The following is a 16,062-nucleotide window of genomic DNA, read 5'->3' on the forward strand; positions in this document are numbered from 1 at the left end:
TGTCCTCAGGTGAGGATAAAAAAAAACCATTATGAATGCATTTTAGCTGTAAACTCTTATGAGGCCTTAATAACAAATCATTTAAACCTGCATGTGTTTTGAAAGCTGTTTCCTTTTTTAAGAAATATTTTAAATAAGTACAAGTCTTGAGTTTTTCATAAAATATTTTTTTCTTTATTAATTTTTGAAGGGAGAGGGAGAGAGATACAAACGTCGATGAGAGAGAACATCGATTGGCTGCCTCCTGCATGCCCCCCACCGGGGATCGGGCCCACAACCTGGGCATGTGCCCTGACCTAGAATCGAACCAGTGACCTCTTGGTGTATGAGTCAGTGCTCAACTCCTGAGCCACACCGGCCAGGCAACAGGTCTTGAGTTTTTTTAAAGATACCACAGAAATCTGGGATTATGATTTCTTTTAAAGAATCAACTCCCTTATATCTAACATCTAGTCAGTTCTGTGTCCGTTAGAACCCAAAAGGCCACATTTACGAAATGAGGAATGTGGTCTTTAAGGCTCCTTCAAGGGCGGAGGGTGGCAGTTGAAGTGCTTTGTTCAGGATTTGATTCAGGCGCATCTTCTTTCTCCTTTTCCCTCACAAAGAAGTTGTTGTTGTGTTTTTATTCCTAATCTGTTAAGTGAGGAATTTAGCACACTCTGTATGGGAATCATGTGTCTGTAACCCCAGGAATAGAAGCAAAAATTGAGTTACAAGTGGTGAATAATTTATGAAAAGTAAGCTAATGTAGGCTGAATTTGTGTTTCCTGATTACTAGTTTCCGGACCATAGTTCAGATTTCTCTGGCCTAGATTTTTTTCTTAAAGAAACATTTGAATCACTTTTCTTCTGTAATACTGTACTAATTCTTCAAATGCAAATAAGGTTTCTTTTTAAAGGCAAAGATGTGTGTGAGGAGACTATACATATACAGATGCAAAGAAAACTGCCTAAGATGCAGAGACTCTTCTCTAGCAAGTTCTCCAAAGTGATCCTAGGCTCCTAGAATTTTAGCACTAGAAGGAACCTTAGAGAGCAGTTACTAATTTTATTCTACAGATGAGAAAACTAAAATCTCTCCTCCCTAGTCCTGGGAAGTCCCACTGTCGTTTTTTCTCCACACCTTGTTGCTTTCAGTTTTGTTTTTTTGTTGTTTTGTTCTGCAAATAATTATTCAAACATAGTAGAGTGGGGAAAGCAATGCAATTGGAATCAGAAGTGAAAAATCCACCATTTATTAGCCATGTAACTCTGAGCACATCAGTTCACTTATCTGACCCTTATTTTTCTAATCATGAAGTGGAGGAGGCGTCCGCATCGGGCGGGAATCATTGTGATTGCGTGGATGGTCTACGTGACAACGCTGTTTGCCAGAATCACCTGACGAGCTGCTGTCCACTTTGATTGAAATTCGCTGAATGAGAATGTGGGCAGTGGTGGTGGTTGTTAATACCACCCACCATTAATTGAACAACTGATTAATTACACATTGAAAGAATACGATTGAAAAAAGCAATCATTAATTTTAAAAAACCACGGCCCAGTCTCCAGTAGGGGGCATGTACGAGGTGGCCAATCAGTGTCTCTCTCTCTCTCTCTCTCTCTCTCTCAATCAATCAATATTAAATTAAAAAAGAACAACCAATCATTTTATTAAAGAATAGAGACTATTTTTAATCACTTCAAATTTCTGTTATAAAAGTAATCACTTTTAGAAAATAGTTGAATCCCATTTCCGTTTGCTCAGAGGACTAGTTGACCATTGTTTTCCTTTCAGCGTTACCCAAGGAGTATCAGAAGATAGGAAAGGCCCTGCAGAGCCTAGCGACAGTGTTCAGTTCCAGCGGTTATCAAGGTACATCTTTGTTTATTTATTCTTGGGCCTTGAGTGTCTTCTCCAGACTGACCGCCCTCTTCAGGCTCCTGCGGACAAACAAGAATTCTGCAGGTAGCACCCGAATGTGGACTCAGATTGGCTGGGCTGCTCCACTCAGGACTTCTGCACCCTCGCCTTGTTACTTTCGAGAAGAGTGGAGAGTTGTTTTTGTATTTTCTTACTAGCTTCTTGGCCTCTCTTCCCCTAGCTCGTGTTTTCATAAAGCAGGCGGCTGGCTCTAACATGTAGCGCTCGGCCCTGTTTCATCTCCGCTGAGCTGCAGTCAAGTCAGGTGTTCCCATTACACAGGCCAGCTCTCATCAAGGTCATGTGGAGGAACAGGTTTTGAAAAAACATTTTTTTAATCCTCACCCAAGGACATTTTTGCATTGCGGAAGCTGGTGGGGGGGAGGGGGGGTATCAATGTGAGAGAGAGACATGACATGCCACCCACACAACCCCAACAGGGGCTGGGGACGAACTGCAACTGAGGTACGTGCCCTTAGCAGGGAACTGAACCTGGGTCTCTCTGGTCCGTGGGCCGACACTCTAACCTCTGAGCCAAACCGGCCAGGGCTGGAGGAACAATTTTTGACTAACAAATTCACGTTGCCTTAATTCTCTCCATAACTCGTAATTGTTTTGATTTAATATTTCCTGTTCATTGTATGTTGATATTGATAACACTTATGAGAACAAGTTAGCTGTTTTCCTTTACATTTTGGTTTATATTTTTCATTTGGCCTATGGAGCAGGTAGGAAGTAAAGGTGGGTGTTAGGTGAGTGGCACCTACTGAATTGGAGTATGTCCTGTTACTTACAGAAGTGATAGAATTGGTACTTTCACCAGGGTGTTTCTCCTGATCCCAGGGATCATAGGTCTTTGCATGTTCGTGTCTGAGTATTTTCAGGAATAAGAAATTAGTCTCACCACGATTTAAGATTTGGAGCTCTCGTTTATGAACACAAGTCCCCATTGACAATTTCTCTCGTTTCAAGGAAAGTGAAGGTCAGCAGGAGGATCACTGTGTCTTGCCACGTCTCCCTTCACTTGGATTGCTCCTGTCCTGTGGCGGGACTACACCGTGATCTCGCGTAATGCAGATGTTTTCAGTGCCTGAGGGTGTCTTGGATTATATTAGCTATCACTCCATGCTCCCTCCCACAGTACATGTGTTACATTAGCTATCACTCCATGCTCCCTCCCACAGTACATGTGTTACATTAGCTATCACTCCATGCTCCCTCCCACAGTACATGTGTTACATTAGCTATCACTCCATGCTCCCTCCAACAGTACATGTGTTACATTAGCTATCACTCTCCATGCTCCCTCCCACAGTACATGTGTTACATTAGCTATCACTCTCCATGCTCCCTCCCACAGTACATGTGTTACATTAGCTATCACTCCATGCTCCCTCCAACAGTACATGTGTTACATTAGCTATCACTCTCCATGCTCCCTCCCACAGTACATGTGTTACATTAGCTATCACTCTCCATGCTCCCTCCAACAGTACATGTGTTACATTAGCTATCACTCCATGCTCCCTCCCACAGAACATGTGTTACATTAGCTATCACTCTCCATGCTCCCTCCCACAGTACATGTGTTACATTAGCTATCACTCTCCATGCTCCCTCCCACAGTACATGTGTTACATTAGCTATCACTCCATGTTCCCTCCCACAGTACATGTGTTACATTAGCTATCACTCTCCATGCTCCCTCCCACAGTACATGTGTTACATTAGCTATCACTCTCCATGCTCCCTCCCACAGTACATGTGTTACATTAGCTATCACTCTCCATGCTCCCTCCCACAGTACATGTGTTACATTAGCTATCACTCCATGCTCCCTCCCACAGTACATGTGTTACATTAGCTATCACTCTCCATGCTCCCTCCCACAGTACATGTGTTACATTAGCTATCACTCTCCATGCTCCCTCCCACAGTACATGTGTTACATTAGCTATCACTCCATGCTCCCTCCCACAGTACATGTGTTACATTAGCTATCACTCCATGCTCCCTCCCACAGTACATGTGTTACATTAGCTATCACTCCCCATGCTCCCTCCAACAGTACATGTGTTACATTAGCTATCACTCCATGCTCCCTCCCACAGTACATGTGTTACATTAGCTATCACTCCATGCTCCCTCCCACAGTACATGTGTTACATTAGCTATCACTCCATGCTCCCTCCAACAGTACATGTGTTACATTAGCTATCACTCCCCATGCTCCCTCCCACAGTACATGTGTTACATTAGCTATCACTCCATGCTCCCTCCCACAGTACATGTGTTACATTAGCTATCACTCCCCATGCTCCCTCCAACAGTACATGTGTTACATTAGCTATCACTCCCCATGCTCCCTCCAACAGTACATGTGTTACATTAGCTATCACTCCCCATGCTCCCTCCCACAGTACATGTGTTACATTAGCTATCACTCCCCATGCTCCCTCCAACAGTACATGTGTTACATTAGCTATCACTCCATGCTCCCTCCAACAGTACATGTGTTACATTAGCTATCACTCCATGCTCCCTCCAACAGTACATGTATTAATATTGGAACAATACAGAGACTCTTAGCATGGCCCTTGCACAAATTCGTGAAACAATTCCTGTTCTTGTGGGTTATCTTGAAAATACAATTGATAACATATTTTAAATGGTTATCGATAGAGGAAGAAAGGGAGCTAGACTTCTGTTCATATCTTTTTTGATAAATTTGACTTTGGAACCAATATAATTATTAGAAAACAAATTTAAGTCAAATGTTAAAAAAAATTTCCTAAGACAGAAAAGCAAAATAAAACAAATAACTTGATACATAAAGATGAAGGCTTAACTGCACAAAGGAATTACTTCAGAGCAGCTTAAAACACAGTTTTTGAGTGTACATCTCTAATAGTAGATGTTTTATGGTGTATGTGACAGCCCAAAATTCAGTTATTTTCAACAATAATATGGTTAGCAATATAATATTGGTATTGTTATTCCAGAACTTCTAAAATTATTTTATATGTTGTGTAAAGTAAAGCAAATACGTAATTGTGTTGCTGTTAACACTAAGGTTTTAAAACACGTGTTTTACTTTTTTAAAAACATTAGTGTGCTTTGCTCTGTTCACTTAAAAGAGCTAGAACCACAGATCCCATCCCGTAGGAGGAAGCACCCCACTCACCCACATGATGATCTCTAAGTAGCCCCTGCCACCAACATGAACAAGTTTCCTGTTTAGCAAAAGAACTCTGATGCCAATTTGAAGAGCCTTCCACTGACTGTTCAATGAAGAAAAAATTTGAGCATTAGTACAAATAATTAACTTTGTTCATTGAAATGACGCATATCAAATATGTTTAAATTCATGTTTGATTCCATGGTACTTCACGAAATGTTAATGTCATGCGCCTTTGGTGGGGGATCAACCCATTATTCTGAGAAATACAAAGTAGAAGAAGCAAACATTTCAACCTGCTTTTTCTATTCCTATGCCTCAAGGTAACCAAAAAGTTGATCAAGGAAAGTTTCTCTTTATAGAACTATTTCAGCCAATAGGGAGAGAAGTGGAACCGCACGGTTTTTGTAGCCCCACACTAAAATAAAGGTCTAGACAGGGATCATCATCTGTGGCTTCTAGCGTCACACAGAAGAGAAGTAACTGGAAATTCTGTCCTCTGAACCTGATCAAGCCCCAGATCTCAGCACAGTAATGAAAATGCAGGGAACAGGGACTTCACTGCCACAGCAGAGACCGTGAGCAGAGCCCAGACTGCAGGCACCAACGCAAACGACCTGGTTTCTTCAACACACCCAAACAGAGATTTCGTGAGAAGAAAAAGGAACGTGGAGAAGGAACCTGCAGATTTGAAAACCACATCAGCTTAATGCCTGGTGGATGTTTGTACACCCCGGTTCAGACAGACAGCATGATCCGGGATGCCAGAAGGCTGCACACTGACTAATAACTGACGTCAGGGACAATGGTCTTGTCTTAATTGTGATATGGTATTGTCCTTATTTTTTAAAGAGTCTTCTGAGTAAAATTTATGGATGAAATGTTGTGTGGCCGGTGAAGGGAGTGGGAGTGGACAGTGTACGTGAAGAAATACTGCCCATGAACCATTTGGGAAACTAGGTGATGGGTAGATGGGGATGCAATATGTTTTCTGTTTAGTTTTGAAAAATGAAATTTTCTATAATAAAATTTTTAAAATAAAATGAATGATAAGACAGTATAACTTACAACCACTCATAATTGTAATGACTTTCAGGTGAAACAGATCTCAATGATGCAATAACAGAAGCAGGAAAGACTTACGAAGAAATTGCCAGTCTCGTGGCAGAACAGGTACCATTAGCATAACCACATAAGTCCAATTAAGATTTTATGCCAGCTAATCTACATAGTTAATTTAAAATCAGTTTAAAGACAAACTTTCCAAATGGATATCCTCCTCTTCTCTATTCCTATGTACCTTTGCTAATATGTTAGGTAACAGTGTCTCTTAGGTTAAGCTAAAGTGATAGATAATGTTGTCAAGAAATCTAAAAGGATACCGTCCGTCTCGAGGGCTCGGATCTGTCATTAGCCATCAGGGATCAGTATGTACAGGAAGGAGCACTGTTCCACTCCCCTTTGGACTCTTCCTGAGCCTCAGTTTCCTCATCTGGAAAATGGTGACGGTGGCGCCACCCTTGTAAGGAACTCACTCACATGGAGCTTGGGATACACCAGCCACTAAAGAGACGGCACCTGCTCCAGTCCCAGCCTGGAGCACGGCTCTGCCACAGAACATGGTGTTCACTGGAGTCTAGTAGCCCGATCTCACTTCTCTGTACAGATCACAGAAATAAGTTCCTTCAAGAGGAATGGTCATCTAAGTTGTTTCAAATCCCTAAATGAAAACTTTTTCAGATAACTATTTTTTTAAATCCTCACCCAAGGTTATTTTTCTATTTATCTTCAGATAGAGTGAGAGGGAGGGAGAGAGAGAGAGAGAAACATCAACGTGAGAGGGACACGTCAACTGGCTACCTCCCACACGACCCTGACCACGGCCGGGGACGAACTGCAGCCGAGGTACGTGCCCTTGACTGGAAACGAAACCGCGACTCTGGTCTGCAGGCCGACGCTCTAACCACTGTGCAAACCGGCCAGGGCTCAGATAACTTTTTTAAATGTGTACGTGTGCCTGTGGACACACATTCATGTCACTAACTACTCTCGGCTACTAGTGAAAAAGAGTAATTTTTAGAACTGTGCATAACATAGTTATTAAAAATTATAATTCAAAAAAATGGAAAATGTTAAAGTTGCGAATTAAAATGATTGCTAGAGAGAGGTTCTAATAATATTTTTATCTTCTTTGCTAATTTAGACATTAAACTGTAACATCTGATTTCCTTATATGTAAACATATAGTCTTTTTTTTTTTTTTTTTTTTTTTTTTAATCCTCACCCGAGGACATTTTTCCATTTTTTGTTCAGGTAGAGTGGGAGGGAGAGAGAGGAAGAGAGAGAGAGAAACATCGACGTGAAGGGACACATCGAGTGGCTGCCACCCGCACGACCAACCAGGGCCGGGGACAAACTGCAACCGAAGTACGTGCCCTTAGCAGGAACCGAACCCGGGTCTCTCTGGACCGCAGGCCGACGCTCTAACCGCTGAGCCAAACCGGCCAGGGCGTAAACATATAGTCTTAACTGGTTTTTTTCCTCATTGTGTTGCATTTTGGACCACCTCAAAATAGCTAATTTTACCAACCAACAAAAAATTATCTGATGTTTTATCATTTTCTTTGCAACCTGTGGTTGAGGGTATAATAGTCTTGGGGATTATTTTCTTGTAGGAAATCTAAGTTGAATGCTTAACACTCAATAACTTAATGTCGTACCTGGAGGATTGGCTAATACAGTCCTCTGATACACGTTTTTTGTTCCTTGATTGTCTGAATTCCTCTGCCAGTAACAACCAACCTGTGTCTTACTGTAGCCAAAGAAAGATCTCCATTTCCTGATGGAGTGTAATCATGAGTACAAGGGCTTCCTTGGCTGCTTCCCGGACATTATTGGCGCTCACAAGGTAACTTGACTGTAGACGTTGACAGAAGACAGACAGCATGAGTGAGTCAGGACTGGAGCCCCGCCCACCTTCACACACTCTGAGTCGGGAGAAGCCTCTGGAACCCCTGGGAGTCCTTGGAGTGTTTAAATAGCAAGGCCCCTCACAGGTTTGGGTGTGAGAGTGGATTTTAGTTTCTTTCGTTATATAAAAAGATTATTCTGAAGGAACTAAAAATATGAAAAGTACTTCGTTATGCATATAGTTAGGTCAGGTATCAAACAATGATCATGATGTTTGAAATTTGAGACAATAATGGGAATCTTTCTCTTATTAGTGAGACCCCCTGTAAACTGCTTGGGAAGTTCTTAAAGATCTTTATCTGTCAAATGAAATAAGATTCTTTCCCTGAGTCAGGTTTTCTAATTAAAATTAAAATGGTCAGTGTTGGGGCTATATGTTTATCCATATTAATAAAAAGGAATCTATAATTTCTATCAAAAAGATATTTTTAAACTAAATATAAAAATTGGGTTAAGGTATACTCACATTTTGATTCTGGTTAAATTTTCTTTTTCTGTTTCAAAATCTGTGTATTACCACAGAATTTTGGGTATTTAATCAACTGTAGTACTTGAGGCTATAGTGATGTATTGGGGTTTATTAGAAACCTCTCTACAAAGGACTGGTCTGTGTGCATTTTAACATTTGGCTTTGTAATTAAAGTATGAAGAGGTTATATAGGTGGATGAGATATTTGTGCAACTTGAGATATCTTCATATGAAACTCAGAACCATTTCCTTACCCCTCATCTGGTGTCTTGGCTCTTTGAAATCATGCCCCGTGGCCTGGGAGTGCTGTATTTCTGGTGCTGTATCTCTGAGATTGTAATGTTGTTTCCTTCCAATGTGTAACAGTAGAATTGCTGGAAGAGTAGATCTGAAAGATTCTCATCACAAGAAAAAACGTTTTGTAGCTCTGTGAGGGAGACAGATGTTCACTAGACGACTGTGGTAATCATTTCAACATAGACACACATATTAAGTCATTATGTTGCGCACCTTGAGTTAATACAATGTTGTATGTCATTATATTTCAATAAAACTGAAAAAAGTAAAATTAATAAAATTTAAATCTCAGTGAAAAAAACTCAGAATAGTTAGCTTGTTGCAGAAATTTTTGTCAGCAGAGTGAGGATTCTAGGCCTGGAGCCCAACTTGTGCTGAGCGTAGAGGCTTCCAGACGGCCCTCAATAATGACACTGGGTGGCACCAGTGCAGGAGGTGTTGGGCAGCTTTTGCAGCTATGTCCGTCTAAGTATTAATTTAAAATTGATTACGTGTGTCTTACAGAAATCTCAGCCAAACTAAGCCGTGTGACCTGCGCCTGAGCCCCAGCCTCAAACGCCTCCCCTGTAGTACAAGGAGGCAGAGGGTGCTGTGTGTGCACAGGGCAGACCTCCCGCGCACAGTGAGCTGCTCCTACCTGGCCGGGCTGCTCAGACTCCAGGAAAGGGCCCCGCCCCGTTCCCTGGTTCCCTGCCGGGCGGAACAGAAAACTCCATCTTAGTTCAGTTACAGTTTTCAAGAACAGTAACCTTTTTTGCTTCTAAGTGCCTTAAAGGAAGTTATATTTAGATGCTTTTCTATGGTCTTATCTTGTGGGGCCCTTTTCCTGTTCAACAGCAAGTCAATTATAAAAGAAGTTGCATTGTTACATTTTAAATGGATGACTAATCTTTTTAGTTTTGTTTTACTGATGCCATTCATGTCTGTATTTCACAGGGAGCAATAGAAAAAGTAAAAGAAAGCGATAAACTAGTTGCAACTAGCAAAATCACTCCCCAGGACAAACAGAACATGGTGAAACGTGTGGGCACCATGTCTTACGCATTACAAGGTAAGAAGGCCTGTGTGTCGCTGCTGAGATTGTTTTCCCAGCAAAGTTGCTGTTTTCCTAGCTGGAGAGAAGTCCAGATGTGAACAACAGTGAAGTAAGAGCTGATCTGAATTGTCCTCATCAGCCTCTGTTGGAGGACCCCAGTGTTAATGAGGATCTGTCGTGCACCTGACGTAGCTGTGAATGACGGCTTGATTGAACGTGCACATTGTTACTGTTTCTTAGGGACATTGAAGCTGCCTTTTACAGCCTTCATGTCAGCATCTATCATAATGCTGTCAGAGTCCCAGGCTCCGCTTTTAGCAGTCTGTGACCTCCACACGAGGACCATGCATGTGAAGGGCATTTGGAGGTAGCAGTTAGGCACAGCTTGACTCTTAGTAAAAGGAAGATTTCTTTAATTTTTACATAGCTGAGTGTTCTCCAGCACAGAGGAGCAGGGAACGGGTTTTTCCTGTTTGGGTGGACAGATAGAATATTTCTGGGCCAAGGAGAAAGGGGAAGGACGCTCTAGGGTGGACAGAAGCACATAAAGTGATGGTGCAGGATTAGGCTGGCCTTGGGAATAAACATACGTGCAGGTTACTGAGGAATAAACGCTGGTGATTGTGGAGGCCGTGGAAGCCAGTCCAAAGAGTGTACACTTGATGTGGGTGTTAAGAAGTTAGTAAAGGTTTTGATGGGGGGGCAGTGCTCAAGGGAGAAGGGTTTGCTAGTTACTCATTGGAGGGGCAGGCGTTGGTCCAGCAGCCCAGCCCGAGGACCACTGTCTGTGTGGCCTGAGGTTCGGAGGACCTGGCAGAGGTGCTGCTGGGGGACGGGAACGGCCTTCAGGACAGGGCACTCCCAGGAGAAAGATGTGTGACAGATTCCAGAACAGGGAAACCTGATGGACATTTGGGTTTTGAAGGGTTTGAAAGAGGGAATTAGTCATTGAACTTGTGTCGGGTTATCCAGGTAGGTAAATGAAGAGCTTTGTGCAACTTGAGATAATATAAGACTCAGAACAGTTAGATTTTCGTAGGACTGTTGCCAGCAGTTGGCTTTCTAGGCCTGGAGCGTGCGGGACGAGGGTGGAGGGGCGATACGGAGCACTGGCAAGGGTGCCTCTGCGGGTGGGGTGGGGTGGCACCAGGGACACGTTTGGTGCGGGATGCGTTTGCTGAGTGGACATAGCAGATGAAGAGTGGGCATCGGAGAGCCCTGGTGTCGGGCAGTGTGCGCCGTCCTGCGTCCCCGCCGCTGCCCAGCCTGTCAGGCCGATCACGGCACGAGCACCTGCCGTCTGAACTGCATCGTCTGCAGAGAAGACAGCCAGTCGCTGTCCTCCTCCATCACTGAGAACAGCAGCCCACATCTGGTTGATCCTAGGTTTCGGGTTTCATAGTATTTGATATGCAGATCAACAGAAGTTACCATCTACTGTAAAGTGCCGTTTGCCATGTACTGTTCAAACCGCTTCTCTGTCGTGTTTGTAAAATGATTCGTCAAAAGCTGGCGCTGCCCTGAAGCCAACCAGAGTAAACCTGGCTGGTGATGAATCGTAACCAGGCAGAGAAGCCAGGTGTCCTTTGGGAGTTGGGGTACTGACTGACGTGTTGGTTTGGTTGCAGCGGAGATGAATCACTTTCACAGTAACCGGATCTACGACTACAACAGTGTCATCCGCCTGTACCTGGAGCAGCAGGTCCAGTTCTACGAAACGGTAAGTCGGCCTTCCTGTCCCGTCCATCTGTGCCTACAGGGGATGGTTCCTGGTCACTGACTTTGACCACATAAAGTTAATCTGTTTGTATCATTCAATCCTGAGTATTAAACCCAAAGAGGCTAAATATTGAATAGGGTTTATTTGAATCTCTTAATTACCTCTGCCTTTCCTTTTTGAATAACACTGAGTTAAAATAAAGGTTTTCTTTTAAAGTCAGGGTATTGGATGCTAGTGGTGAGGCCCCAAGAAGACCTTTATTGTGTGGCTCCTTCCCCTCCCTCCACGCCTCAGTGGGCGGGGAGCACAGCTGGATGGGCGAGGCCACCCTGCTGCCCAGGGAGCGCAGCCAGGAAGGAGCCTGGCACCGCTCAGGACCCACAGGCGGCCTTTGTCTGCGAGTGAGGTCTCGCAGCTCCAGAGGAACTGCAGAAAGAGAAGGAAAGAGAGAGCGAGACCTCAGATGTCTTCATTCAGAAAACTGTGATGAGGGCGTGAACCTGAGTACCCCTGTGTAGAAACCTCATTGTTTACCAGAGTCCACAAAACCAGGCTTAGCATGTAAATGAAAAGTCAGTCATCTGAAGACAAGCGCTGCAACTTTATAATCTTACGGTTGTCCATGTGCTGGCGGCCACGTTTTTACTAAGTTCTCCGCGGTTCATGGTGTCATCTCGTGTGTGTTCAGGGACAGTCGTAGGCAAGCCCCAAACTCACATCCTTGCGTGTGTTGTATTTGGACCAGACGCTGCCGAAAGTGTCCGTGTCCGCCACCAGATCTTGCAAGGGAGCTGTGACTAGTGCTGGGTGCGTTGTGACTTGTGCGTTGGAGCGGTTGGCTTTGGAGAGCAGTGTCCAGAAGGGTTCCCGGGAGCAGTGTTCTCCCTACAGTGTGCAGCTCTGTGTGCCGCGCACTTTTACTCGTTGGTGCCTGGGTGGTCACTTGTGCCCTGTGCTAGAGAAGCAGGTCCCTGTGTTCCAAGTGGGGGAGTAACTGAAGGGCAACTCAAAATTTTGGTAATGTTAATTTGTTAAATAATTCTCAAGCCCAGGTGAGGTTTAATTACTAATATCATTGTAATTCAGAATAGGAAACTGTTTAATCACTGTCTTTATTCACCTAACATAGTTATTAAAATGTGCATATTTGTTCGTGGAGCAAACATTGATTATTATGTACTAAGCACTTACTGCCAATGCTCAGGATCGGAGGATGACTCAAGACCTCTGTGTCCTCAAGGAGCGTGTGTCCTGGGGGAGCGTAGGCGCGTCCTACCTGCGGGACAGCAGCAGCTCCACGGTGAAGGCACACTACCCGCTGCAGGAGCAGAGGGGTGTGAGCACCGGCTGCCTGTAGGCTGGGTTTTCGGAGTTCACAGGGGACCGGTCCTCCCGCCTCGCCGGAGGAAAGTGGATAGTCCGGCAGCGCTGCCCCAGCGGGGGTGGGGGCGGGGCGGGCCCTCCCCGCGAGCGTGGGGTCAGGTCTCCGGCCACCGCGTGGAAGCTGGGGTGGTGCTGGAAGAGCCCGGATGCGGAGACCCGAGTGTTTGAAAGTGTTACAATGTTTAACTCGGAAGAGGGGGGAATAAAATCCTACGAAGTCCTAACAGGCGATGGCTCAGAAGTGTCATGTTCTCCCACCAGATCGCAGAGAAGCTGAGGCAGGCCCTCGGCCGCTTCCCCGTCATGTAGAGCGGACGGCGCGAAGAGAACGCCGGAGTGCTTCCTCCTGACTGGGCCGATGCAATTTAACTCCTTTCCTCCCACCATCCAGAAGAGAAAGAAAGAAAACCAAAAAGAAATAGAGTTGCAAAAAATTACATTTACTTTATTACTAGCCTAAATGCATCAGATACATAGTCTTCTTTTGTTCATTTCTACAGCCATTATTTAAACCAGTGGAAATTGTCTCTATTTTTTGAAAGTACTTAAAATCACTAGAATTTTCCATGGAAAATTAGAGGTTTCCCCTGATATTTTACATAAAATTTTGATTTTTAAGACACCCACAATCTTCCAGTTCTTACCCAGGGTCGGATAATTACTAATTGCTTTCTTAAAAATATGAAATACGCCAGAATAAAAAAAAATATATGTTTGTATATATTTTTATAATTCTTCTCAGTGCTTTGGGATTCCTGCCCAGTTAGGAAAACCACCTTGCCTTTGACACCCTCGTGACCCGAGAGCTGGCGCCCCCGGGCAGGAAGCACAGGCCTGGGCGTCCCTTAGAGGCTGCGGCTTGCCCAGGACCAGCCCCCGGCTCCCTGCCCGCCCCGGGAGTGGGCTTGGAGCTCTGCCAGCCCGGAGGAGTGCGCTCTCCCCTCGCCTGCCTTCCGCGCGGGGCAGCTTCGTCCTGGAAAGATTGTGTGGGAGACGTTGGGGACATTTTCCAGTGCTCTGACTGCTGACCCGTGCCCAGGAGGAGTGCTCGCGGGCAGGTGGGGCAGACATGCTCCTCCAGGGCTTTTTACCCGTTTCTGGTCTTCAGCCGCCTGGTCAGACAGAACGAGCAATGAGAGCAGGATGGGCCACTCCATGTGGGTTTGGGCCAGTGGGTGTTACCTGAAACATGAAAGCTCCATAGACCGCTCCCCACCCAGTGGAGGGGCTGGGCCTGGGAGGGTGCCGCCTGCGGGTGTGCTGGCCCCAGAGCTGGCCCCGCTGAGAAAACCAGAGCAGTGTCCTTCCTGACCCCTGACTTCAGAAGGAGCTTTCCCGGCCAGGCCACCAGCGCTTCCGCTAGCGGCACAAAGCAAAGCAGAACCTGCGCACCACGCTGTAGGCTGAGCCCTTCACAGCCCCTGTCTTACCCCAGGGCGAGTCATACCCCATTGCCTTACCGCCGTGACCTTCACTGCTTTCTCTTTCTGACCTGATCACTAAAGTACAGAAAATGCAAAGTTTGGGCCAGCACAAATAAAGTGAAACCAAAAAATAAGTAGAAGAGGAAATCAGAGGAACATGAATGAGAATTTCTTGTTCTTCAGTATCACGGGTTTTTGTTAATGTTTTATAAGTAATTTTCCCTTGATTTTTCTTTTATAAAATCTCATAGAACAGTGTTTATGATATAGCCATTTAATATATGTACAAATTGTAAAGAATATGTATAAATGTTTTACACAAATGTAAGAACATGTAGAAGCCAACATATAAATAAATTGTTTAAAAAAACCTGTACAGTAAATTCTCAAACCACTTTTTCAAAAACACTTCTTGGTGTTTCTGTGTGATTTTCTTTTTTAATCATTGCTTCTTGTTGCCATTTGCTGAAAATAGTCCCCATGGTGCCACGGGGCAGGCTGGGAGGAGAAAATGTAGTTGGGGACCATGGGCATTGGGGCCACTTCTTCATGTCCCCTCATGGAGCCATCAGGGCTGCTGGGTTGCATCACAGATACACTGCCTCCATTCCATCTCTGCTGAGGCCCACTAGTGCCGCCTCAGCCTGCCGGGGGTCGTCACAGTGCAACGAACTACAAGCAGACACTGCTAGGAGTGAGGGGAGCATCGCAAGGGAGAAAATGCTCCAGATCTCTGGGTGCAGCCCAATTTATTTGCAAAGTGGTTCCCTCAGTTACATGGTGTTTTAGGTAATTAAGTCCTTGCGATCAAGTCTCTGCTCACCATACAGCCAATCCCTGCATATTTCCTGTCTCTCACTGTTTTCAGCAGGGATACATCAAAACAAACTCATTCATACCTGAGCCATCACCCTTTCCCATGCAGATCTTATCTATTCACACGTATTCAATACAGATAGGGTGGCTTTCAAACCCTCCAGGCAAACATCTATTCACCTGCATACTTTGACCTTTGGCCAGGTCTCTGGAATGCATACCTCAAGGTTACATTTTGTTCATCCCCCAAACTCCCAACCCTACACAAGAGCTGTTTCTCAAAAGGAGAGTTGTGATCTGCAGTAGAGCAGGGCTTTGCCCCCAGATCCTAAAGGCCTGTGCTATGATTCACCTACAGGGCCTGCCAGGGGCTCCTGCCTGCCCCTCCCTGCCGCTCCGCTCCGGAAACGTGGGTCTGGATCTGGACCTGCGGGGGCCTTCTCTTGTCCGGATCCCACACCAGATGTTGTGTGCCCTATGGGTCAGGAAACTTGACACACACAATTAACCATCACACCGGTGTCCACCTCCTGTATACACTGATTTCATTGGTACGAGAGAGGGACCAGGAAAATGAAAGGGAATTTGAAAGTGAAAGATTATCCATTGGATGTTGACACTTAGGAGATGCTCCTTCAAGTGGCAACATTTTATTTATTTTTCTTTATCCTCACCCAAGGATATTTTTCCATTGACTTTTTTTTTTTTGATAGAGAAAAACATCGATGCAACCAAGGTACATGCCCTTAACCAGGAATCAAACCCGTGACTCTGGTCTGTGGGCCTACGCTCTGACCACTGAACCAAACCAGCAGGACCAAGTGGCAACATTTTAATGGCCTGGTACCTACTTTATTCTTTCTGGG

General features: G+C 44.8%; 1 protein-coding gene and 1 pseudogene across 3 annotated transcripts in view; both read left to right on the forward strand.

Moving 5' to 3' along the window:
- The window catches only part of SNX9 (sorting nexin 9), an 89,463-nt gene extending 74,793 nt beyond the window's left edge, over positions 1 to 14,670 (forward strand). For 2 of the 3 annotated variants that reach the window (XM_036247851.1, XM_036247849.1), the window contains exons 13-18: positions 1,778 to 1,855; positions 6,178 to 6,254; positions 7,900 to 7,989; positions 9,754 to 9,868; positions 11,482 to 11,573; positions 13,218 to 14,669. In XM_036247851.1, coding sequence (XP_036103744.1) covers positions 1,778 to 1,855; positions 6,178 to 6,254; positions 7,900 to 7,989; positions 9,754 to 9,868; positions 11,482 to 11,573; positions 13,218 to 13,265 — 500 coding nt within the window. In that variant the 3' untranslated portion in view covers positions 13,266 to 14,669. Of the gene's footprint in view, positions 1 to 1,777; positions 1,856 to 6,177; positions 6,255 to 7,899; positions 7,990 to 9,753; positions 9,869 to 11,481; positions 11,574 to 13,217 lie in introns of all 3 variants that reach the window. The other variant, XM_036247850.1, reaches the window with a different exon arrangement.
- LOC118622091 lies at positions 4,439 to 4,532 on the forward strand (annotated as a pseudogene).
- Positions 14,671 to 16,062: the final 1,392 nt, after the last annotated feature.

The sequence above is a fragment of the Molossus molossus genome, unplaced genomic scaffold, assembly GCF_014108415.1.
Source record: "Molossus molossus isolate mMolMol1 unplaced genomic scaffold, mMolMol1.p scaffold_m16_p_8, whole genome shotgun sequence".
Lineage (NCBI taxonomy): Eukaryota > Metazoa > Chordata > Mammalia > Chiroptera > Molossidae > Molossus > Molossus molossus.